General features: G+C 42.1%; 1 protein-coding gene across 1 annotated transcript; it reads left to right on the forward strand.

Moving 5' to 3' along the window:
* Window positions 1-4,491: 4,491 nt before the first annotated feature.
* On the forward strand, window positions 4,492-23,248 carry pard6a (par-6 family cell polarity regulator alpha). Its single transcript, XM_058645833.1, has 6 exons — window positions 4,492-5,114; window positions 10,042-10,264; window positions 20,710-20,999; window positions 21,108-21,233; window positions 21,590-21,789; window positions 21,905-23,248. The coding sequence occupies exons 1-6, from the start codon at window positions 4,860-4,862 to the stop codon at window positions 22,218-22,220; spliced, it is 1,410 nt and encodes a 469-aa protein (XP_058501816.1). The 5' UTR covers window positions 4,492-4,859; the 3' UTR covers window positions 22,221-23,248.
* Window positions 23,249-25,429: the final 2,181 nt, after the last annotated feature.

A 25,429-nucleotide genomic window follows, 5' to 3' on the forward strand; every position in this document is an offset into this window, starting at 1 on the left:
TCCAGGGAACCAGTGAAGCCACCTAACGTACATAAAAGACCTGTCCTTCAGCGTCACCACCTGTCACACCCTGACACACAAAACAAACCTACCCTGACTGGAGGCCAGGACATACCACGCATAACGGGCATACATTTATGTAATGAACCTTACAGAAAGAGGCGTGTGACCCAGGACTAAATAAAGTCCACATGAAGCCTTGACTTGCTCAAGCATTCTAGATCAAGAAAAGAGAAGAGAAGAGAAGAGAAGAGAAGAGAAGAGAAGAGAAGAGAAGAGAGGAGAAGAGAGGAGAGGAGAGGAGAAGAGAGGAGAGGAGAGAAGGGTTAGATTGAAAGCACAAACAGGTTGACTCACTGACTTGACTGGTTCACATAGCTGACATTCCTACTCACATACACACTCCTCTATCTCTGCCTCGCTCTCTCACTCAAAGATTCCCCCGTAGAAGAAGCACAAAGGCAGAAGGGTAGAGCAGAGGTGTGAGTCAGGTTTGAAATCATTACGTCTGAGTGAGCTGATTGTCTTGGGTGTGCCTGCAGGTGAGGTCACATTGACAGAACCCTCCTGTCTCATCACACACCACCGTCACATACTGGCTCATGTATTCTGCGCTCTCTCGTAGAATTTGAATTGTAGATAAAGCAAATGGGTTCTTTTATTTATTTATTTATTTATTTTATTTCAGAATCAGAATCACCTTTATTGTCATTTACAGTGTACAACGAGATTATATATAGATTATTTGTATCGCATGTTGAATCCATAAATGTTCAGTTTTGGTATTCGTTTTACACTCAGGGGTCAGATTAACCTGTTAAGGTGCCACAGCCTTATTCTACCTGGAGCTCCCGTCCTCCCTCTTTAAATGTGACATATTTATTCTGCTGAAAGCACATTCCACCACTTTTCCATATTTACTACATGCTTAGGCGGTCTAGCCTGTGAAAACAGTTGTAGTGTTTGCACTGGGATTCATCAACAGTGCAGGTCCAGGTGGCGCTGGTGTTTGCCACTTAAAGGTACAGTAGGCAGATTGCTCTAAGACAGCAGGGGAAGCTCAGCCTCCTCTAAAATGTATGTGTATATATATTATATATATATATATATATATATGTATATAAAATGTATGTAAATAAATAATAAATAAATACGTACTGTGTTGTATTTACATTTCAACTGTTCTCTATGGGACGGAATAGTGTAGGTGTATGGTGATTGGACAAATGCAGCAAAATCATCACTTCCAGGGAAGCTCAGCTTCTCTGGGAGTCAATGGGACAGTGAGCGGACACGGACGCTGGAGGAACTGTTGGAAAGGCTGAACCAGTTTTTGATTGACAGCGGAGCCTTTTCTGCATCAGTCCTGTGTGGATTTAGTAAGAAAAGTCTGTAAGAAAGTAAAAAGAACTCTCTCTGCTGTTAGCAGTCCCCTCCCTTGTTCTTTCATCACCTTATGAACACATTTACACCAACAAACAGCCCCTAATCTCACAAGCAGAGTGATTACTCGTGTTACTGAGCAAACACTGTACAGTAGATCAGTGATCGCTGTCAGAATATAGAGTTGTTCAGAGTTTGACTGTTACATTTCACTGACAGCAACTTTAAGGTTCCCCTCGGACCAAATAATGAATTAATTCTGTGTCTCTGACAGCTTTATTGCTCAGATCGAGCGCTGACCAGTGACAAGTGAAACACAACATCTGGTCCAGACACTGAAAATAGCTTCTACATCTGTGCACTGTACAGAGTTCAAATCACCACCACTGCACAATGAAACGAAGGGGATCAGCTAGTCCACTGTGTTTTATGGCTTAACTCAAGCAGCCTGTTGTACAGCACATGGTCACATTAAGACTATTCCACATTATAAGTGAGCTGTTATCTGAGGTCCTCTGGAGACATGTAGAGCTGTGATTCATCACGTTATGTCTTTTCACCACTCAGATCTTGTCGGTGTGTTTCACAAAGATGCAAAGTTGTCAGCTGGGAAGAAAAGGTGCATGCTTTTTTGTTTATTGCTATAGCCAAAACACAATGCTCCTGAAAGACCCACATGATGAACAATGCTGCAGTGTTCTCTCTAAATCTGATAGTCTACAGACATGAAAGAAACAAAACAAAAAATACTAGGGTCTCAGCTACTCAGCGATATCCAAACGTGTCAGACTGCTATTATTGGCATTCACACTTTTGGAATTCACTGTTAAGATGATTCACCATGATGTGTGGAGATTGTTTAAAGGAACAGTTCAGGTTTTGAAAACATGGCTGGGGCGAGGTACTGACACATGACTAGTGCTGACTAGTAATGGCTGGAAACACAGGAAAAACATGATTCTAGCCATGGAACAAAATAATCTACACCTGTTTATATCTATGATATCTTCTGTATTTATTTTTAGTCGTGTGTGTCCTATACTGGCAGCCGTGTTATCATTTGGGATGAGCTCCTCTCTGGCTGGTTCTGACCATGTGCCAGGACCTCATACTTTGAAGAACCTGAACTAACTCTTTAAGACCTATCACGGTTCCTGTTAAGCATTCTCCCTTCTCTGTTATTCCTCCTCCTCAGCTTTTGCCCCCTCCCATCCACAGGATTTACACCTCCTTCTAATATGTTCCTAATCATTTTCGGTACCAGCCGGTACAGGGGCAGCAGCATGTGTGTGTGTGTGTGTACTTGACCCTTACATGCTTATGCAAGAGGCTATAATTACCAACAACAACATGCCTTCAAGACAAGGATCCATAAAGAAACAGAGAAGAGGACAGTGGAAACGTTTCCTTCCAAAAACACATTTCCATTATTCGGATCCCCTGTTGATTCCTCAGTTACTCCCTGTTCTCTTCACCTCTTCCCTTCCATCATCTCCTCAGCTTTTCTTCTCCTCCACTCCTCCGGATGACCTTACTGTCCCTCCATCGCCCCTCTGAACCTCCCCCTCCTCTCTCTGTGCTCTGTGACGATGGAATGTACAGAGCAGAGGAATGTGAGGAGAGTTTAGGGGCTTAGATTGGCATTGCATCTTGTAAAAAACAGCCAAACCATGTTCATTTGTGTTGTGTTGTGTTAATTATGTAGGCGCATGTGTGCAAGATCAGAAATGGAAGTGAGGATTTCATATCAACATTAATTCTCTTGTGTTTTACTGTGATTCCACTGATGACTCGGAGAGTTTACTTGTCAAAAGAATGTAATAACATTAATATTTTAACAATTATTGTTACAAAAGATTTTAAAAATAAATATTGAATAACATTATAAATAATATGTTTAGCCATTGTTGTTACAAAAGAGAAAGCACTCCGAGAGCGTAAACCTCCCCCCAGTCTGCTAAATGTCTCCTGTCTCCCAAGTAAACAATTTAAAATATATATATGTATAAATCATTCCTGATCCATAACAACATTCAATCTAAGCATTGCTTCCTTGGGCCATTATCTGCAGTTTCCTAACAGACAAACAAAGCCAAAAACACAACCTCTCTGGTGGAGGTAATAATACATTGTGACCATGGGTGTTGCAACAGCATAGGCAAAGCATGAGGCCCCAGGCTGAGTGGGGACAGAGCTTCCTCTGTTGTTGTCCTAAAGCTCTGAAATTACCTCCCGTCCCACCTTTCTTTTGACAACTCAGCAGCCACAAGAGTCATGCTCGACCTAAGTTGTAGCTCCATTAATGTGTACAGCAGGTACGATACATACAGAACCACAGCGTGATGCATTTTTACCGTCCATCTCGCCGCTGACTGTTTGTTTTTCTGTGACGTAGAGGTCAACAGGAAACTGATTCTATACGCACTAGCTTATAGAGCCACCTACGGAGGCGGAGTCAGACGTACTCGTCTGTCTTAGTTCTACCTCTGCTTCTGTTATTTTATCTGTAATGTGTACAACGTCTTCTTCTCTGTTTTTTTTTGGTGTAACGCTACAGCACCACTTACAGTGCTGGCATATGGACTATTAAAGCGATTTGAGTTGTTCCAGGGGGTTCCGTGTGGACGGAAATATTTCCTGAAATGATGCCGTCTTTACGGGGAAACTTTTTGAAAACAACAAAGAAAAAGATTGTTTACATTTCTGTCTGGATGTGGCCTTATTGTAGTTTCACTAAAGTGCAGTGTGAAAGCAAACGCTGACTGGCTGAACGTTGAAAGCCCCTGTTAGGTGTGAAAACTGCCTCAGCCCCCCTGTTTATATTGCACGGGGCCCTTAAGTACCTTGAAGCACCCCTGTGGCTGCGTCTATTTACAATACAAACGTATTAAAATGTATCTAAAACACAATTCAGATTTTTTTTGTTGTCTTTGGTAAAACATTGTTGATGATACATTGTCATGTTATTTTGTTTTCAGTAAGTGACGACGTTTCACAATAATCTGACCCAACCCCGAAGGAAGGTACAGTATCCTTAATGCCCCGCCCCCTCTGTTGTGAGCTCCAGTCCGGTCAGGTTAGAGGAGGAGGAGCAGGAGGAGGAGAAAGGGTTTCATAGTCGCGCTCCTCACTCGCTGCACGTCCCACACCGGATTTACAGGACTACACCTGTCGCGAGCACTATGTGTGTTGTCATTTTAGCGTCCGTGTCGTGACACCGGACAGCACGAGACTGACACGAGTGTCGACGTAACATTTAAAAAAACAAAACAACAACGAGCGCCTCCGCTCCCCCACACCGACCGACACCACCAGCTTCATGTTCCCAGTGATATTTTAATTTCACCCGAGGAGGACAGCTAGAGGAGGCAGCAGCAGAAGCAGCAGCAGAAGCAGAAGCAGCAGCAACCATAATTCCGGTGGATGGCTTTAGTGTTTTTTTAGTGGCTCAGCAGAGCAGCCAGCCGGGGAGCGGGATGTCGAGTCAGCACCATCAGCAGCAACACCATCAGCAGCAGCAGCATCATCATCAGCTTCTTGCGCAGCAGCAGGATAGCAGCAGCAGCGACACCAGCAGCAGCGTCATCCTCATCAACAGCAGACCAACCAGCCGGGAGAACAGGATGTCGAGGCAGCAGCAGCAACAGCAGCATCATCTTCAGCAGCAGCAGCAGCAGCAGCAGCGGTCGTCGCTGAAACTCTACGACACTGTGGTGGAGGTCAAGAGCAAAGTGAGTGCCGGGGCTAAATTATGGGCATGTTTGACCCTTGTTTGTTTGGGCGCTAATGACAGGACACGGACGCTGCTGTAGCTCAGTGGACAGCCGTGCTGTCTCTCTTTCTCCACACTCACTCACGTCGTCGACATTTCACGTATTTTCACGGAACATATTCAGCGTTAGCGAGGAGCGGTTGTGGAGCAGCTGACAGACAGACAGACTGACGGCCTGCCTGCCGCGGTGAGGAAGGAGCAGGCTGCCAGAGCCGAGGAGCCGCCGCCGCTGTGTTCCGCAGTCTCTCCGCCTCAGAACATCCACACTGCTGCTTTCAGTACCTCTCTCTCACCCCTCCTTTCACTCTCGTTATTGTCTCTCCACTTTCATCCAATTAGTCGTCCCATCAGGCATTTCTGTCCCTGTGCTGCAGTGTAGTGTTACCTCACTATTGTGTCGGTGAGCAGCAGCAGCAGCAGCAGTAGTAGTGGTGTGCAGACATGCTGCTCTAAGCTGCGTTTGTCTGTCATAACTTGTTTCTTGTTTCTTTCCAATATCTTAACACGAGGCTAAATATTGTTTTGGATATCATCATATCTTGATGTCTGAAAGAGCTAATGTTACAATTTGACAATATTTGTTCATGTCCTTGCAACAGAATGTGGAGCAGTTACCTGCATGTTAAAGCAGTACTATGCAGGATTTGTACCCTCATTTAACAGCTCTGGAGTCACTGTGATTGTAGCAGCTTTGATCCTGAGTAGGCTCTTGTCCATGGACCCGTGCGTACAAGTATCATTCTGCGGTCCTGATACATTTAACAACTTTTATTTTGGCAAAATAAAACATAACATAGTGACGGTCAACAAAAGAAAAAGCTCACTCTCTTTGTTACTCCTAAACCCGCCAAAGAAATTAATTGCTGATGAACCACGGGTTACAAATTACACCTTCAGTACAAAAAAATAGACAAAAACTTCAGGAGGGTCTGGTGAAGTCTCGGGTCTCGCAAGAAACTCAAATCACTACAGGGCACTACACACACACACACACACACACACATAACCTAGCCAGGTACCGGCTATAAGATCAAGGCAGCGATAGCGTTATTTTAGACGTTCATCATGACAGAGTCGGCGAAAAAGAAGCAGAGAAAATTGTTGTTGGGGGAAGCGAGAAAGAGGATATGATTGTGTGACCGAGCGAGGGGCCACACACAAGAACTGAAAAACGCAGAAGCATGCAAAATGGATGTCGACCTGTATGGACATGACTCCACGGCTTATGTTCTCCGGCTCCATTGAAAACAAATGCACATGGCCAGGAGAGGAGAAGGGAGGGAGGGTGAGTCTTTGCTACAGTGAGGATAAAGCAGAAGGCTGGATGGATGGATGGATGCTTGCGGTGGTGTCGCAGAAATATGTACTCCGGAACTGTAGGGGGAGCTCCGTAGAGAAAAAGGCGACTAACAAAGTTCCACTTTAACACAGTACACAGTAAATGTTGACTTTAAAAGGTTATATTTAAAATCAAATCATTATATGTCAGATAAATTACAATTCAACTTCCCCCCAAAATTATTCATCTCTAGTACTGATCTTAATTCAAAACTAATTTAACAAGTTTTCTCCACTTTTAAGTATAATTAATGCTACAAAAGATTTGATACTATTATTTCTTTCAAATTTGAAAAATCTGGTATCAAACATAAAAACAACTAAAGAAATATACCATTTATCATCAAAACTTACAGATAGCTGTATTTCAAATATGTAATACAGATCAACAGCTCATCAACAGCGCCTGATTGGGAATGTTTCTATTTTTCAGCATGACAAGGCTCCTTAATGTACTATGAATACAATGAAATCTTATTTAGAGAGAGATTGGTTTTATCTTAATGAAGAGACTAAAAAATAAATTATAAATTGTAATAAATTGTTGGAGGACTTGCGATCGAGGAAGACACAAACTGATTCACTCAGAACACCCCTGATAAAGTGTCAGGAGTGGCACTCGGTGTGGTCTTCTTCTGCTGTAGCCTACCTGCTTCAATGCTTGAGGTGTTGGGGGTTCAAATATGGTCTTTTGCAGCCCTAAGTTGGTTTAATATGTGGTTATTTGAGGTTCTTTTGCCTTCTGTCATCTCAAACCCATGGAGCCATTTTTCTCTGACCTCTGACATCAACCATGTCTTTTCCCCCAGAGAACCGTGGCTCACTGATTAAATATTTTCTTTCTCTTTTGAACCATTCATCCATTGTCTAGGGGTTTATCCCCCACACGTCGTGGGGTCGTGGGGTTACTGGTGCCAATCTCAAGGCAAAAGTTGAGGCACACGCTGGACAGGTTGCCAGGTCGCTTGTCCATCACACGAGTCATCAACGAGTCAACATATACTATAGAGATGAACAACCATTCATTCACACACTCGCTCACAGTTTAGAGTGACCACTTAACCCTCTGCATGTTTTTGGACATGTGGGAGGAAACCCAGGAACCTGGAGAAAACCCACACAGGGAGGACATGCAAACTTCACACAGAAAGGCCTTGACTGGGACGTGAACCAGCCACCCATACCACATTCAGCGTTACTTAAAATCTACTGTGTGCTCCTGTCACCATTGATCTTTGCCACTTGTTCTTATCTGTGAGCCTGTTTATAGCAGTTGCTGAGTTTGCAACACTTCTTAAGACCTATTTAAGCTTTTCCTTTTGGACTTTTCAGCTCCCATTTTTTCTATTCTCCACCCTGAATGCACTGCCGCGGGAAGTAAACAAAACACAGCTGTGGTAATTGAGTAATTTCTTAAATAATGTGTTAATTCTGGCAGTACTATAATAGTATATACTTACCGGTTCGTTCCTATCCACCAGTATGGATGGCTCAGGTATCATGCTAATTACATATTAAGACCTAGAAGTTTTGGATGAAACGAGAAGACGAGCGCAGTTTATGTGGCACTACGAGCCAACATCTGTTGCATTAGATTCGACTGTTTTAACGTTCTAAACCTTCTGTTTCCTTGTCAGGCTTTGCTTTCATCATAATCTAAATTATACAAGTGGTGGCGACTCCATTCAAGCATTCATTATAAAAAAGTACTTGTCAACATTATTGCATAAAGAACGCAGTTAGTTGAGGCAATAGTCCTGATAATCCAATTATATCGTTGCGTAAAACCAGGCTGCACCAACTGAACTATTTCCAGTGGTTTAATTACGGGATTTAATCTCCACACCCTAAATAATAATTATTATTTCCTGCCCAAGTACATTCAGACCCAATCAAAAACAAACTACAGGAAGTCACATGTTGACATGTTCATGACATTGAATAACGACTGGGGTGTTTTTACACAGGCTGATTTTACCCAGTCATGGATTGTTAAAGGCGACATAGAATGCTTGTATCACACATATATGTTAGTTATGGAGGTCTACTTACATATATTAACTTGTTTTCATGATTAAAATCCTCCTAATCGCTGCAAACGAGCCGATCAAAATATCTCCTCGCTGACGCTCTCGTCAGCCGCGCTGTTTCAGACCAAACAGTTGCTGTGATTGGCCAGCCAACGAGAGCTTTCCTACTGTCCTGTGATTGGCCAGGTACCTGGAAGTGACGTAATAGATAGGCCAGCTCTCAGATACACAGCTCCCCCTCTGGCACGGTGGATGCTCTGCATCTCAGCAGCTACAACGAGACTAGTTCTTCTTCTTCTTCTGCGGTTGAATGTACGCAACCGGATGTGCCCGGACTAGTGCCCACACCGGGAGGCGCTACGGTGGTGAGGATTTCTGATGACGACATCAAATTAAGGAAGTGTCGATCCGCTTCGCAGAGCCCAGGAAAACAATACAACACTATTTTCTCAGCAGTGGCTGAACTGTTTGTTCTGAAACTTTAGGGTTTCATAAACGAGGTAATGACGCAGATACACACAAAAACGCAACGTTAATTGGAGCTTCCGGTCTATGTCACCTTCAAAGGCTGATTAAACAACGAGTTGTTGAATCTTTATCTGGAAAGTGGCACCTCCAGGATCAATTGCTCAGTCCTTTGGTTTTTGCTTTTTTAACTCTTCTTAAATGTGATTGAATGAATTGAATATGCACTGTTTTCTCTTTGGTTATTTTCCTTGACTGACTAGATCAAGAGCTGTGCACCTGCTTGCTGTAATATAGTTGACAGAGATTAAAGGAGGGGTTTCTATACATTTTTCTTCATCAATATACATTAACAGTGCTCACAATTATACAAAGGTAGTGAAAAAATGTGTCATGTCTACATTGTTATAGAACTTAGTGTATCAGAAATAACAAGGGCTGAGCAATTTAGGCAAAATATGATGCTCAATTGTGATTTTTCTGGCAGATATAGTCAGTCATCATCTACCGCTTTATCCTCAACCAGAGGGTCGCGGGGGGTGCTGTGCCAATCTCAGCTACATCGGGCGATAGGCGGGGTACACCCTGGACAGTTCGCCAGTCCATCGCAGGGCCACACACAGATAGAGACAAACAACCATTCACTCTCACACTCACTCCTATGTCAATTTGGAGTGTCCAATTTACCTATCCCCACATTGCATGTTTTTGGACTGTGGGAGGAAGCCGGAGTACCCGGAGAGAACCCACGCACACACGGGGAGAACATGCAAACTCCATGCAGAAAGGCCCTTGTTCCAACCGGGGTCTTCTCGCTGCAAGGCGAGAGTGCTAACCACTAGACCACCGTGTGGCCCTGGCAGATATAGTGATTGATATAATTCTTAAAGTCGGGTTTCAGTTCAATAATAACTTGTGTTGTAGTGTCGTATAATAAAAACTAAAAACTACCATACCCTTAATAAAAGGATTTTCAATTTCAGAGACAACATGAAATTGAAAATTTGCTATGTGCTAATTGCATTGTTTTGTGTGTGTTTTCATTGTCTGCAGTTTGAGGCAGAGTACCGTCGCTTTGCTCTGAAGAGGAACGGTCCAGACGGTTTCCAGGAGTTCTACCACCTCCTCCAGACTATTCATCACATCCCTGGGGTTGACGTGATCCTGGGATATGCCGACGTCCAGGGGGACCTCCTCCCGATCAACAACGACGACAACTTTCACAAGGCTGTCTCCTCAGCCAATCCGCTGCTCCGTATCATCATAACTAAGAGAGGTATGAGGAGAGGACACGGGGAAAATCTGTCCCTGTGTTTCAAATGTGCTGTGCAAGTGTGTGTGTGTGTGACAGAGCCGGGAGCTGCTCACAGCTGCAGGGAAGGTCTTTGTTCTTCACATCAAATGTTTTTTTTCTTTACACACACACACACACACACACACACACACACACACACACACACCACCTGATGATTTTCTGCTTGCCTGTTGTTTTGGTCTCTGACACAGTTTTCATGTACTGTAGTTCTCTCCTGGGTAAATGTGTCTCCTTCATTAGACATGGCAGCGTCAGAAAGCGATGAAATAGAGTCAGTGTTTGTAGAGTTTGTATGTGAGGCTCCAGATGAGCAGAGGGATTGAACTTTATTACTTTGAGGTTGTCATTGGCAGAAGAGTTTTGCACAAAAGTCACCTTGCAGTTTTGCATTTGTTCAAGAGCTTTTGGCAATAATACACACAGTAAGGGCTGGACACTTGGGCCAGTTCCTATTTGAACAGTATCTACTAATAACACACATTTTTGGTGCCTCATGTTTTGGTTTGCTTCTATGAGCTGCCATGTCCTCCACCTCACCACATTCTCCTTTTAGCTTAGGTTTGAAAGTGACACAATTAAACGTCCATCCATCCATCTGGTATGTTACTGCACTGCCGCGTCCCAGTGTGCCCTCTCTTTCCACGTTTCTGTATCTTGCATAATTCATGATGTAATGATGCTTATCTGCTACTTAGCAGACCACAATGGTTGTTCAGAATCAGCGACAGCTTCTGGTTAATCCGATTATCTCAGTGGTCTGGGATAGAGAGGGAGCGGAAGAGAGCTCGGTAAAAGCAAGATATCGGAGAGAGAAAAAGAGGGCAAGAGGAAACTTGCTAAATGGTGTTTAGAAACATACACACACAAAGATATTCTCACCCAACATTTTCCTCGTGATCCTTTATTTTTTCATGAATGTGTGTGTGTGTGTGTGTGTAGATCCATCTCACTAGGACTGCTTCAAAGCCTCATTAGTCTCTGTGGCTCCATGTCAAGCCAGAACAGTTCAGCAGGCAGACATTGCCCAACCTCATTCATTTCATTCCTTCATTCTCTGTGACCTTTACGTAGGGTTGTTTTGTGTGTGTGTGTGTGTTCTTGTATTTGTGGCTTTTTTAGGACCAAAAATCGTCTAAACCATAGAGTTAGGACATTTTGGCTGGTCCACTTTAAAGGGATTTTCAGGGGTTAAGGGTTAGAGTTAGATGGTAGAGGTTAGGGTTAGGCACTAAGTTGTTATGGTTAAGGTTAAATTGTGGTTAGGTTTAAGCATTAACTGGTTATGGTTAAGGTTGGGGGACAGCCATTTATTTAGGCTGTGCAAGCCAATGTGTGTGTTTGTGCACATGCTCGTGTGTGTGTGTGTGTGTGTGTGTGTGTGTGCATGAGGGTGATAGTAGCCCATCTGGTGTGAGACATTAACCACTGAGTGGGATTATTTTACTCTGTAAGTGTGCATTAATCATATCAGATACCCTTATTGCCCTATATAGTGTGTAGAAGGCTGTGAGGAATCTTTTTGATTCAAGATATTTGGATATTTTGGCCTTGTGAGGACTTTAAAGGATATTTTGGAGGCAAATACCTGCCAATAGTTGCCATAGGCTGTTTTCTAATGAGTAAGGAAATCCAGCTGTACCTGAATCTGTTTAATAATGTCATGTGTAGTGAAATGCTGAGTCACACGATGATGTAGCTGGTTAAGTATTTTCCATCAGTCCATTTCATTAAGTAAGTTTTTTTTTTGCAGAAAGTACAGTCGATGATCATGACGTGTGTGTGTGCGTGGTCAAGTGGGGGGTGATTGAGAGACCGAGGGAGAGCAATTGAATGGAAGAACGAGAAGGAAGGACTGGGATTATAGCAGGAAGATAAAAAAAAGGAGAAAAACAGGGGAGGTTGGGGCGAGGGGTTTATCTTCTTCCTACCAGAGAGTGCCACAGAAATGACTCTCCCAGAAATAACAGCATCCCTCACACATACACAAAATACACACACATAAAATACTGCTGCTGGGGTTGCTGTTGTGTGTGTGTGTGTGTGTGTGTGTGTGCGTGTGTGTGTGTGTGTGTGTGTGTGTGTGTGTGTGTGAATTTGTATAGGAATGTGTTTATTTAAGTTTTAGCTGTGAGTGCCAAAGCGCTCCTCCTGCTCTCTAACGGAAATGTCTAAGTTATGGATGAATAGCTGACGATAGACAGCTGAAAATATCCGTGTACAACGTGATGATGATGGGAGGAGAAATCAAATATTTATACATAAGCAGTGAGATGCAAGGATGAAGGGGAGGGAAGACAATCCGAGAGCAGGAGAGAGGGAGAGGTTTTCTGTCCGCAGCTCGTTTTCTCTGCCCTCTGTCTTGAATTCCTGGCCTGCCGTCACAGTCATTATTCTAATGAGCTGAAATTAGTCAAACTGGAACGGACTGATACAGGAGGACTTGTGACATAAGGAAGAGAGTTAATGTTGTCTGAGGTACTTTGGCATGGAAGAGAAGAAGGAGCTGTAGTAGAGCAGTGGTTCTCGAACTTTTTATACCAGTAACACCAGTATCGCAGATTTATTCCCAATAAGAGAATTTGCTTTCTCGTCATCCTCCTCTTCCTCACATACTTCACACACTGGTATAGTGAAATTGGATATGGTCACCTGTCTTTCACTGGCCAACATTCAGAGTAGGGTTAGCGTTAGGATATATCTAATATCTAACTGTTTTTATTCAGCTCGCAGATGCACTTAGCACTCTGTCAGTCAAAGGCTTTCAAAACATGTTCCCACAGCATCACTGAGCACTGTGTGGATATCAGTCAATTATTCAGTTATACACACGGACAATTAGACACAAGACCTCTTGTTTTTATAAGCCAGTCAATGCAGCATGATGCTTATAGCTAGCCACTCACCAATTCCCACAGCATTCACCTGCTCAAGGCACATGGACAAGTCCATAATCAGTTCAGACCAACATTAATTAGCTTTATAGAGGCAGAAGGTGTTGAATTTGATCATTTTACGACCTGCAGCAGCGTTACCTGTTTGCATTTAAGCTGACTGTAGTGTTTGTTGTATGTGGGGAAGCTTTTACAACACAAAACAGATCACATTTACAACCATTGATCAAAATTGACTGGTGTTACTGAGCCTGCTTTCAGGGCCTCATCATTTACAATGGTTGTTTAAGATTATTGGTTTTCACTTTAAAATGTCCAGAAATAAAACATGAAGCTAGTCTGCGATACAGAAATAGGAAGCCTATTTTTACAGTTAATGCACTCGCCTTTCATTTTTGGTCAGGAAAACTGTGACATGATATTTTCATATTGTCCCATGTCGTGGATGTGTTGAGGGTTAATACCACACCCTCACGGCATGAGCTGAGTACGTGTTTCATCTTGTATGCCGTCCCTTTCCCTCCTCTCTACACAAGCTTGTGGACCTGCTCTCAACCCAGCCATATGGCAGCCCCTTGGGCTCCAGATGGTGGGCACTACAGAGTGAGGTCACTGTTACACACACACACACAGAGTTAATGGGAGACTTGTGATGCATTTGGGACAGATAATGGACGCACAAACACACTTGCAGATGATAACTTGCGATATCGACATGAGATCACTCACAATTTTGGTAATGTAGTTCAGGATCTTGCCGAACTCACCTACCATGTGGTAAGCATGAAGGTCACCAGTTCTAATTGTTTGCTTGTTCTCCCCTGTTTACTACTCGTGGGTTAGGATACATACTGACTCAAAATTGACCATATATGAATGAATACATGAATACATATGAATTCATGAATGGTTGTGTTTCTGCCCAGACATGTCCATTATCACAAGCTTCCCCTTATTTCAAAACATAGGACACGAGGGTAAATGTCCCTTGAAGGTTTTCCACAACAGTAGATTTGCCAACCACGAGCAGATGTTAGGGCCAAATCTTCGGTTGTGTACCTGAGCATCATGAGGTTTTTTGACAAGACACCTTCCACCACAGGGCAGTCAAACACCTGCGGTGTTTCCACTGATTCCCTCTGGCATACACATTCAGTTGGACATGAACTGATGAGATTTTGTTGGTCAAAAGGTCAAGAGTCATTGTCACTTTTGCTTTTTGTGAATGTGTCATTGTACTAATACCTCAAAATAATCCGTTCAATTTTGTCCCAAACATTGACTTGGACTCAACTGAACTGATCAGATTTTGGTTGTCGAAGGTCGAGTCTGAAAGAAAACCTCTGCTACAAATGTGTTTGGTAGATTCTCCTTGACCCTTGAATCCTCCTGATGTCTTCACTTCAGTAATATTTTCTCACTCTGAATGTTCAGGGATTGGTCCCCACACAGGCAGAATTCCACAGATACACACACACACATACCTACATACAGTAACAAACTGAACACCACGAAGAAGAGACTCAAAAGCATGACCTAGAAAGAAAGTGACTTCCCAAAACTACACAGGAGAGAAATCGAATCCAAAAGGGTCAGGCAGAGGAAAGTCGCGCTCTAAAGAACTCAACAGCTTGTGCATAAAGAACTAAGACACAGAGGGAAGGAAGCTCACAGACTAAATACACAAGAAGAGGGGAGACAATGAGACACAGGTGAAACAAACCAGGGGCAGAGCAGACACAGGGCAGGAAGACAGACTGTGGAAAGAAAAACACATGAGATATCCTCTAACATTTGGGTTCACAGTGGGATGAATTAACCAGTAACTCTATGGACTAAAAAGCTGTTAAAGAGCAGTTTACGGACAAACTAACTTTTCATTATCAATTATTATTTTCTAGGTTTCTTTGTTTAAAAGGAGCAACAGAAACCAGACACTGTTCCTCATTTAAGAAGCTAATTAATCAGAGAGAAACACTCTAACTGATATATTGATTATCAAAATTGACATGTAAATTAGCAATCACTTAAATCTTGCAGTCCCAGTTGTATGATGCTGTCGTAGACATTACAAGATTAGGCCAGTCTGTAAAATGTACAAGGAATTATAACATTGCACAGATCTGTTCATTAAATGAAAGGGCTGGTCTAGTATTTTAGGAAGACAGTCTAGTGTGTGTGTGTTTGCATGTTTAAAGGGGGCTTTAGCAGTGTCTGTGCCCTCAGGCTTTAGACTGGCTCTTTCCGTTGAGGTCCTGTCTCTGTCCTGCCTGCCCTGTCAGGAAACACACACACACACACACACATTTGCCTAGCATTCGTAGTGAGGACACTAATGCAATGATAATGCATTTCCTAGCCCCTTACCCTAACCTTAACCATTGCAACTAAACTCCTCACACTAACCCTTATCCTAACCCTAAGTCTTGATCCTCAAATATCCCAAAATGCCGTCTCTCTCTCTGAAAATGTGCTCTCTTCCTGTGGTTTATACAGGGTTTTTTTTTGGTCCTCACAAAGATACCCATACAAGAAAACATACACACATGCACCTGCATGGACACACTGGTGTGACACACAGAAAGAATGTTGTTTGAGGAGTGCAGTGGTTCAGGTATTTGTCTCCAGCAGAGATTCTAGCTTCACCTCCCTCCCGTTGTTTGCGCTTTTGTTCAACAAGCAAATTAAATAAAAGCGCTGTAAGACAATTGGTGAGTGTGTAATAATAACTTTATTTATAGAGCACCTTTCCAAACAGAGTTACAGGGCGCTTTATAAAACAAATGATGCAGGGTGTTTAAATGATTTAAGTAGCGGGAAAGCAAATGTAGCCAAAACAAAAACAAATAAATGAAAAGACTGAGTTTTAAAAAGACATTGAGAAAATGATTTGTTCCACCTTTAGTGACAACCCTGGACAAGTGTGAGGACCAAAACTGTCATCATCATTTAATCTGCTGATTATTTTCTTGATTAGTTGTTTGTTCTACACATTATGTTGGTCAGTGTTTCCCAAACTTCAAAATGACAACGTCCTCTCATGTCTTGCTTCGTCCACAAACCTCAGATACTCAGTTCAGTGTCAAGAAAACATATTTACATACGAAACTTTCTTTAATGTAGCAGCTAAAAACATGCCGGTGTAGCCAGACGTCATCATTAAACAGTGAAGTGGAATGAAAGTGGAAGACATGTTGTTTCCCTCCTCAGGGTTATGGAATGTTGTCATTCCAGTGCTGAAAGAATGTAGCTGTGCCTAAGACATTGTTGACATACTGTAGCCATGACACACCATTTAAGTGCGTCTGCAAATATGAATCATACATTCATCCATCCATCCATCCATCCATTCACTCATCCATCTTCAACCCAAGCTCATCCTTTGGCTGCACTCCCACGTACGAGCTTTAATGGTTGACTGTGGCCAATTTCATAGCTAAAGGTGCTATTGTTGCTAAAATGATGGCAACATGGTGTCAGATGTTATGCTAGTGCCAAAATGACTGACCGGTGGTGCCCAAAAGTCAGTTTAATCAAGCTAAGGCCTTAGTCCAACTAAGACTGGCAATCAGAGAACATGCTGAGTCCGTGTATACATGAGGAGAAAACTATAGTGACTCACTATCACTCTATGGATGGATCTGTGGTTCTGTGTGCTCTATATCTGTGTGTTCTATATTTTGGCACATGCGCTGAACACCACGTCCGACTAAACATCTACATGCAGGAGTAATCAGACTATAAATGGCATCATCCAGGTATGTTAGTCCGACTAAGACTAGCACGTGTTTACCTGACCTTTTTAAGAAAACTGCTATAATCGGATTATTTACGTGCATGTAAACAAAGTGACCGTCACGCCTAGTTTGCCGCATAATATAAAGACTTTCTCTGAGTACACAGAAATTTTACTCTCTGTGTACTTACTCATAGTTGCTCTATGGAAGAAATGTATTATATTAAGAGATAGAGGAAACATGTTAAAGTGAAATAGTGGTGGTTGATATGTACAATGTAGTGTATTCACAAAATGCATTTTCATTAACACAACATTAACTAATAATGCAGCAAGTATCGGTTCAGTATTCCCGTAAATATGGCCACCACGCCCCTGCACTGTTTTTAATTGGGATTACAGGAAGCGGTTGTACTTATTTGACATAGTTCATAGTAGTTACCAAGTACTAAACCCTGGGGCAGTGCTCCTGTTCTATCCTGAGATTGGTTTTGGATTCTTTAGATCACTGACTGTGAAATTGGAGCCCGTCCTTCTTAGATGCCCACGAGGATACACATTACAAAAGCAATTCAAATTCTGCTGATTTTGATTCAATGTGAAGTCAGTGTCTGTTGCAGAATGAGGTAACACAACAACTGATGACACAGCAATACTGTATGTGTGTTACTGTGTTGGACAAACGCTGTGTAGGATTTACAGGAAGCAGCAAACCTGCTCCTTCAGTGCTGTTCAGGAGCTGAAACTGAACACACTGCAACAACTCCGGCCACACCCTGATCCTCTGGCACAGGCAGAGTTTATTCAAATAGTTCTTAAAGGCTGACAGCGACGAGGCAGGTGATCTACAACTGACAGCACGGTTTGTTTGGCGCGGGATTCATGGCAACACAGGAACACAACAACACACTGTCTGTCTGTCTGTTTTCAGTGAGACAGAGACCTTGTTGAGTCTGACAGCACTTCTTAAATGAAGCTGCTGTTTGTGATTATTATTCATTTTAATCATATTCATTAGTGTGGACGACAATCTTAAGTGTCTGTAGTTTCACCTTTTAAAGATTTCCTGGGCCTTAGGTTGCACCCTTTGTCATTATTATTATTATTATTATTATTATTATTAGAATAATTATTGATTTAATAAAGGTGTAACTGACCTTGGAATTGCCTGCTTGTGGAGATGAGGCTAGGCCATGCGATGGTGCAGTGGCTAGTATTGTTGGAAGAAGGTCACTAGTTCAGATCCTGGTTCGGCCGAGTGTTTGCTGGTCTGAGTGCTAAGCCCAAAAACAGGCAGAGGCTAATTGGACACTCTAAATTGACTGTAGGTGTGAATGTGAGATTGAACGTTTGTTTGTCCTGCGATGGACTCTTAACACCAATCTTCTCAAACTGGCCCTTTGCGATGTCATGTCTTGTTTTATTGCTTGTGTTACTTTATAATTTATAATTTGCTGTCGTCCTCATGCGTTTGTTTCTCTTTTGGTTCTTTCTATATTGAATTGTCAGTGTGTTGAACCCTCTCAAATCTTGGCTCGAGTGCAGGAACATAAGCTTGTTGTGCTAGTGCTGTGTATATAAAGAAAACACACACACACACGTACTGACTTTCACAAACAGCAACACAAAGTAAGGTGTTGTTCCTCCGCGAGCCTTCGGGGAGTGTGTGTGGAAGTCTTCCAGAACACATTCCCTCAAAGCTGTAATACAATCCAGCTGATAATGGAGACAGGCAACTCTGTTGTTACAGCCAGACTGAAATAGAAACTGGACATGCTTAAAACAGAACGGGTGTGTCAGCTGTATTCTGCGAGCGAAAAGGTCCACCATGGTTTGTTCCTACCCTCGGATAGAGCTCGACAGGGAGTGTCAGTGACAGGCGCACCAGGAGACCCATGTCTTTATAGAAATAAACACGCAGTTACGATGGTGAGGAAACCGGCTCAGTTTTACAGAGGAAACAAACATCAGTCTCCTGTACGGCTGCACATATATTATTATTATTATTATTATTATTATTATTATATTTCCAAATGAGATTACATATCCTGTAAAACCTCTATAGAGAAAGTAACAAAGGAATATTTCACACAGTCACTTTAACTGCAGCTCTGTGGTCTCTTGTGTTTCAACTTCATAGAAAATGTGCCTTTTAACCCTCTGAGACTCAAATACAGTTGCTTTGTATGTAAGTGTGCAGCAGGGACTCACACATGATGGATCAAAGCTGTCATCATCATCATCATCGTCATTGTCGTCTGGAATCTTTTCAATCCCACTACTATCATCGCTGTTTACTCATATGGTTCCCTGCTGGTCATAATCCACAGTGTGTGTGTGTGTGAGAGGAGAGCAAACATAATCATCTGCCACCGAAGAACGACCACGGGATTACAGACTGAGATTAAATCGATCACATCTGGCTTAATCTGCCTCACTGTCTCAGCCCGACACCCCAGAGCCTCCGCTGATGTGACCAGATATTAATCTCGGTCATATTATGTTCTGTGTGTCAGTCATCGACTTTAGACTAGTTTAGATTAGTTCATTTGCTGAAATGTAATGAAAGTAAATATTACACACACACACACACACATAGTGAGCAGCCTTTATTTACTGCAGCTCCAGAGAGCTACAGGCCTGACAGGCTTTTTCACAGGGACAGTTACGGTCAGCTGGTTGTTTTTGTTCGACTGAGTAGTTAATGACTGACTGTGCTGTGTCTGAGATGAAAAATCTAAGAATAAAAGAAAAAAGAAAAGCTGCAAGGTCACTCCGTGAGATTCCATTAATGGTATGAAAGGAAACATGAATCGATGCAGGTTTGATAAATATTATCATGGAAAAAATCATTATTAATTATTTAATAATCGATTCTTTTCTCGATGAATCAAACACTTTTGGTCCTTTAAATGTCAGAAAATGTAGTCCAATGGTTCTCAAACCTCAAATTGATCATGTTCTCAGTTCTATGATTTCGTTTGATATCGTTGATTTGAAGTCTCGCTGTGGCCGTGCGATGGACTGCGCCTTTCACCCTCTCAGCAGGGATTGGCTCCACTGGCCCCCGTGATCCTAAATGAATGAATGAATAGAGTCCTGCTGTCACAGACCAAGCTGCATAGAGAGAAAGAGAGAGAGAGAGAAAAAGAGATAATAAACACAAGAAACAGAGTTCAGAGATGGTTACGCGAATAATGAAATACAAATATTTATACACTCTCGCTGCACGCATGAAATCTGACTCGGAGAATAATATTTCGGAGTGAATTGTTTGAAAAGAAAGAAAAATATTCACGCGTACTGTTCCACTTGATTAGATTATAAAGACGAACCTGCATTGGTGCTCTCTCTCCATGTGAATGATTATCTTATCTTTTATCAGTCTTCTTTAACTCCTCCTCCTCCTCTGCTGCTCCTCCCTGTGAATGACATTGAACCTAAAGTCAAGTAGGGATGGCCATTTCACGAGAAAATCAATATTTATGGGGGAACTGCTCAGCAGATAGATAGATAGATAGATAGATAGATAGATAGATAGATAGATAGATAGATAGATAGATAATTATTTGGCCAGATGAGAATAATACAGTATATAAAGCTGCTTTGTAAGATAGTCTTATCTAAACACATACTAGTGAAAAATGTTAGATTGGTCATAACCTGTCAGATGATATTTGTTTTAAAAACAGACTTGGACTGTGTTGTGATTGGATGCACCACAGTGAGATTAATGGACAGTTTTTCTGCCTCCCTGTGTGTGTGTTGTCTTCTTTAAGAGGATGAACCTGTTGTATTTGGAACCAACTCCCTCCAGAGGCGTAAAAAGGGTCTGGGCTTAACTGGACTGCGCCCCACCGGATCGGGCTCCACCCACTCAAGGAGCAAACCGGGCCTTATGATTGGGCTCCCGCAGAACTTCCGTCAGATCTCGTCCATCATTGACGTGGACATTTTACCAGAGACGCACAGACGTGTGCGGCTTCACAAGCACGGTACCCACAAACCACTGGGCTTCTACATCCGCGACGGGGTGAGCGTGCGCGTGACGCCGCAGGGCGTGGAGAAGGTGAGATCAGTCGCTTCCGACAAGAGGATACATTTATTGTGTGATGTGCTTTTTTTTGAATGTGATCATTTGACACGATGTTGAAACACGTGACGCGTGCTGCTGTAGGTTCCCGGAGTGTTCATATCTCGTCTGGTACGCGGTGGACTGGCGGAGAGCACGGGGCTGCTGGCTGTCAACGACGAGATTCTTGAGGTGAACGGCATCGACGTAGCGGGAAAATCTTTGGACCAGGTAAATATTTGCTCAATGGTCAAAGCACTCTAAGATACATTATGTGTGTATTTGTTACAGTTGTTTTACTATATTTTCTTTTCTTCAGTCCAAAATTCTACCTTGAAGCTGATAATTGTCAGAGATCGTTCCTGAAGTATTTTTGAGTTGTTGAGTTGATATGTGATTTTGCACAATGTTACCACAGAGCAGGAATTCATGAAATAATGGGAAGTTGTGGAAAATTCTCAATACTGAACTGAAAACAATATCAAAAAAGCAAAATAAGAACCCCAGGAAGTACACATTTCTTCCAAATATTATATTTTGCTAAGTTAAAGGAGAAGAGATGCTGAGATCCTCTTGTTATTTTTCAGGTTACAGACATGATGGTGGCCAACAGTCACAACCTCATTGTGACTGTGAAACCAGCGAACCAGAGGAACAACGTGGTGCATCGTGGGAGTAAAACCTCAATGGGAAACTCTGGTTCTGTGGGCTCAGCTGGATCGACGGGCTCGGCTTTGTCACATGACTCGCCGAGCCCCGCCTCTCAGAGCAACCCCATTACCGCGAGGTATGACTTTCACACTTTTAGAAACAGAAGTGAGGCGGTTGCACAAAACATTTACCAGAAATGGGAACCAGGAAGCGTGATTCAACCTTTACCTGTCGTATGTTTGTCACCACAGCAACAGCATCGCAGAGGGCGACAGCGACGACGACGACGACGACGGCGACCTCATCCTGGAGAACGACTGCCTGGTCCCGTACGAGTCCCACCGGCTGAACAACAGCTACAACACAAACCTCAACAGAGACTCAACGAACAACCGGTCGCCCCGCTCCACTGTGGCGAGGCCCCTCCCACAGAGCATCTCGTTGCCCAACAGCGTCGGGGCGTCTCTGACTGACAGCTCGATGACGACGACGTCCAGACACAACGAGAACGCGACCAGTAACAGTCGAGAGAGCATGAGAGAGGACGGCAACGTGATAACACTGTAGCAGGGAGGACTATTACGGGATGTCACAACCGCGGCGCGCTGTAACCACGGTAACCGCAGGTAGCCGCACTCTCCCTGGTAGACGGACGTGAGGCGGTGTGTTGCCGTTGGCGGTGACTGTTGATAGTTTACTTTTAAAGGTGGACTGAGTCTGACAGGACACACACACACACACACAGTTTCTCATCTACAGTCATGACATACGGACTTTTTATGTCTGCAAGTGTAAACTGTTCACCTGTAAGCTTCTGTGAGCAAAAAAAGAAGTACATATACATAGAGAGAGAGATATATATATGAATATATATATATATTCACTGCAAGTGAATGATTTAAATGGGAAAGATTGAGAAATAATTATAAAAAGCACCTGTAAAAGCCATAAATCCATTTGAGGTTCACTTTCAAATTTCTTTTTCCTTTTTTTTTGTCCGAAGTGACAACCATTAAACGATAACCATAAATGTGAATTACTGTGAAATCAGAGCCAGGAGAAGCCGCCCGGCCTAGTGCATCAGGACCCTGTTTCCATTTCAGCGTAAACAGCCTCTACGGCGACAGGTGTCGACGTCGCGGCTGAGAACAGCGAGATGAAATGAAATAACAACAATAAGAGATGAATGTTTGAAGGATGAGCTCAGCGTGCAAAGCCCAGGACAGATGCTTGTAATGTGCACTTTCCAAAATAGCTCTTTTAATGGCAAAAACCCTGAGTTCCAGTCATAATAGTCATGAAGTGGTTAATGAACTGTCAAAGGTGACACAAAAGGGATTAAATTATTAGGTTTTTAACTTTCTTTTTAACTTCCTTGTGATTGTTTTGATTATTTGCTTTTACTTTCTTTCACAAAACCGTTTGTTTTCAGAATATGAGACGTAATATAAACGCGTGGGTTTTAGTCAAACTTGTACTTTTACATAACATGAACTTTTTCTGAAACGTGTATAAAATTTAAAGAAATGGATCATTGGTTCCACAACACACTACTGAATAAAGAGGGTGGTCAGCTCGACTATACTGGTACACTAGATCACACTAGAGCTTATTTTACTGTCTGTTACAAATTATGGAAACGCTTAACTGTGAGTCATGTTTTATTTTATTACCATTTTATTTTTAAAGTATTTATAAAAAAAAAAAAACAGTTTTTCAGAAAAAGGTTCGGGGGTGAGAAGCTGGAAAGATCATTTGATGCAGGTGTTCACAGTTTCATCAAACTTTCACTTATGTTAATAATCAATTATCAATCGATTCCTCATTCGATAAATAGGTCGGCCCTGTTTGTACGGTAGCCCAGAAGGGACAACTGCAACAGTGGCTCTATGAAGGGCTCTTTGTGTTTTATTCTACTTGAGTCGATGTCAACAGGGCTGCAACGATTTATCGACTTTTAAGAACTTACTGAAGTTAATTGCAAGTTTGGGTGTTGTTGTTTTAACTTGTTTAACTGAATATTTCAATTATCAGCTTTCTTTGCCCCTAAACATGAATAATTTTGGTTTTGTCTGACTTTTTTTTTTTTCACGCACCAAACAAATAATTGATTAATGGAGAAAATATGAATCCAAAATAATCATAATAATAAGCCCTACTCTCAGTCATTGCTGTACTAGTGGATAGTAAAAATATGAGAATCAAAAGCTATCGTTTTATAATTCATATTCATAGGGTCGTCTTTATAGTCAAACGGAATGTGAACGGGCAAGAGACGAGATTTGAAGTCTTTTCGGTTTGTAGATTAGGAGGTGGATTAAATCTGAACAAGAGCGCAACGAGGAAAATATGTTTTGTTTTCAATCCCAACGAACACGACAAAATATGACAGTGTGGCAGAGTTTAAGTGGAGTTTCATCTGGCTCATAGATGAACCTCCGTGTTTGTGTGCGTGTGTGTGTGTGTGTGTGAGGCCCCGTGTTGCAGCTCTGGGGGTATTGTGTTACAGTTGTTACAGTCACAAATGTTGGCTGCCTCCGTCACACACTGCTCTCTTTCTTTACCTTCCTCCTTTGTCTCCCGATCAGATTACACCAAAATACTTCTGGCCGGACTTTCAATCTGAATCAGCCTCACGGTTTGTGCGAATGCAAATGACCCTCGTCCCTCCGAGGTCGTCTCTCATGTTAAATATGTTGGCTGTTGGCTGTAACACATATTTAAAATAACATTTTTGTTTGAGTTTTTGTCTCAATGTGCAAAAACCAGCCAAAAAATGGAAACTTAGTGTATGTACAGGTGTCTTTCCAACTCTTTCCTCTCTGGTGACAAAGACGCTGATTTGCCAGCTTCCTGCAACAGCACAAGTGAAATTTACCGTAATAACCACATGTTGGCTTTGACGTGCAACGTCTCAGCTTGCAGAAACCACTGGAATGTTTCCGATTGCACAAACCGTCACGTAATTGCGGTGATGCAAAACGTGTTGTCTGCGATACGCTCGCTGCTGAAGGGTTAAACTTGTGATGTTTGCATTGTATAGTGGTGGCCCATTGTAAAGGTGATAGAAAAATATATCACTTTTTATATGGATCTCGTATAAACTTTGATTTCACTGTCATTTTCTAAATTTAACTGAACCATTGGTCTGTACAGTAATAGCACATACTGAAAATAAGGAAGAGAAATAGTCAACACACAAACATTGTTTCCGTTTTAAAGGCAAAAAAAAAAGTATCTTTTATTATTATTTTTAATTTATAAAGCTCCAGTGTGTAGGATTTAGGGGGAGCTGTCAGCAAAAAAAAAAAACCTACTGCATATAATATTGCAAAAACATAACAATTATGTAATAATTTATTATCACTTGAAAATGAAGAAGTGTTGTGTTTTTTACCCTTATTTAATATGAGGAGTGATTCTTCCAATAAGTCGGCCATGTTTGTACAGTGGCCCAGAATGGACGAATCAAACAATGGTTCTATGAAGGGCTTTTTTTTTACTTTATCAAAGATTGATGTCAACAGTTATTTACACCCACACTAAGAAAGAGAGAGTTTCATTCATGATTGTGTAAAATAGACAAATTACAATTTAATACAATAAAAAAAAAAGAAGCTAGATTTCCTTGACCATAGATAAAATTTTATGTCAGACAAGATTTTTTTAAAGTGTAAAATATTGAGAGTATTTTCTTATTCTTGTACTTTGGAAATTGTACCAGAGAGGAGACGGGGAGTGGAGTCAACACTGTGCATGGACGTGTGTAGTGTTTT

This window comes from Solea solea, chromosome 12 (assembly GCF_958295425.1).
Source record: "Solea solea chromosome 12, fSolSol10.1, whole genome shotgun sequence".
Taxonomy (NCBI): Eukaryota; Metazoa; Chordata; class Actinopteri; order Pleuronectiformes; family Soleidae; genus Solea; species Solea solea.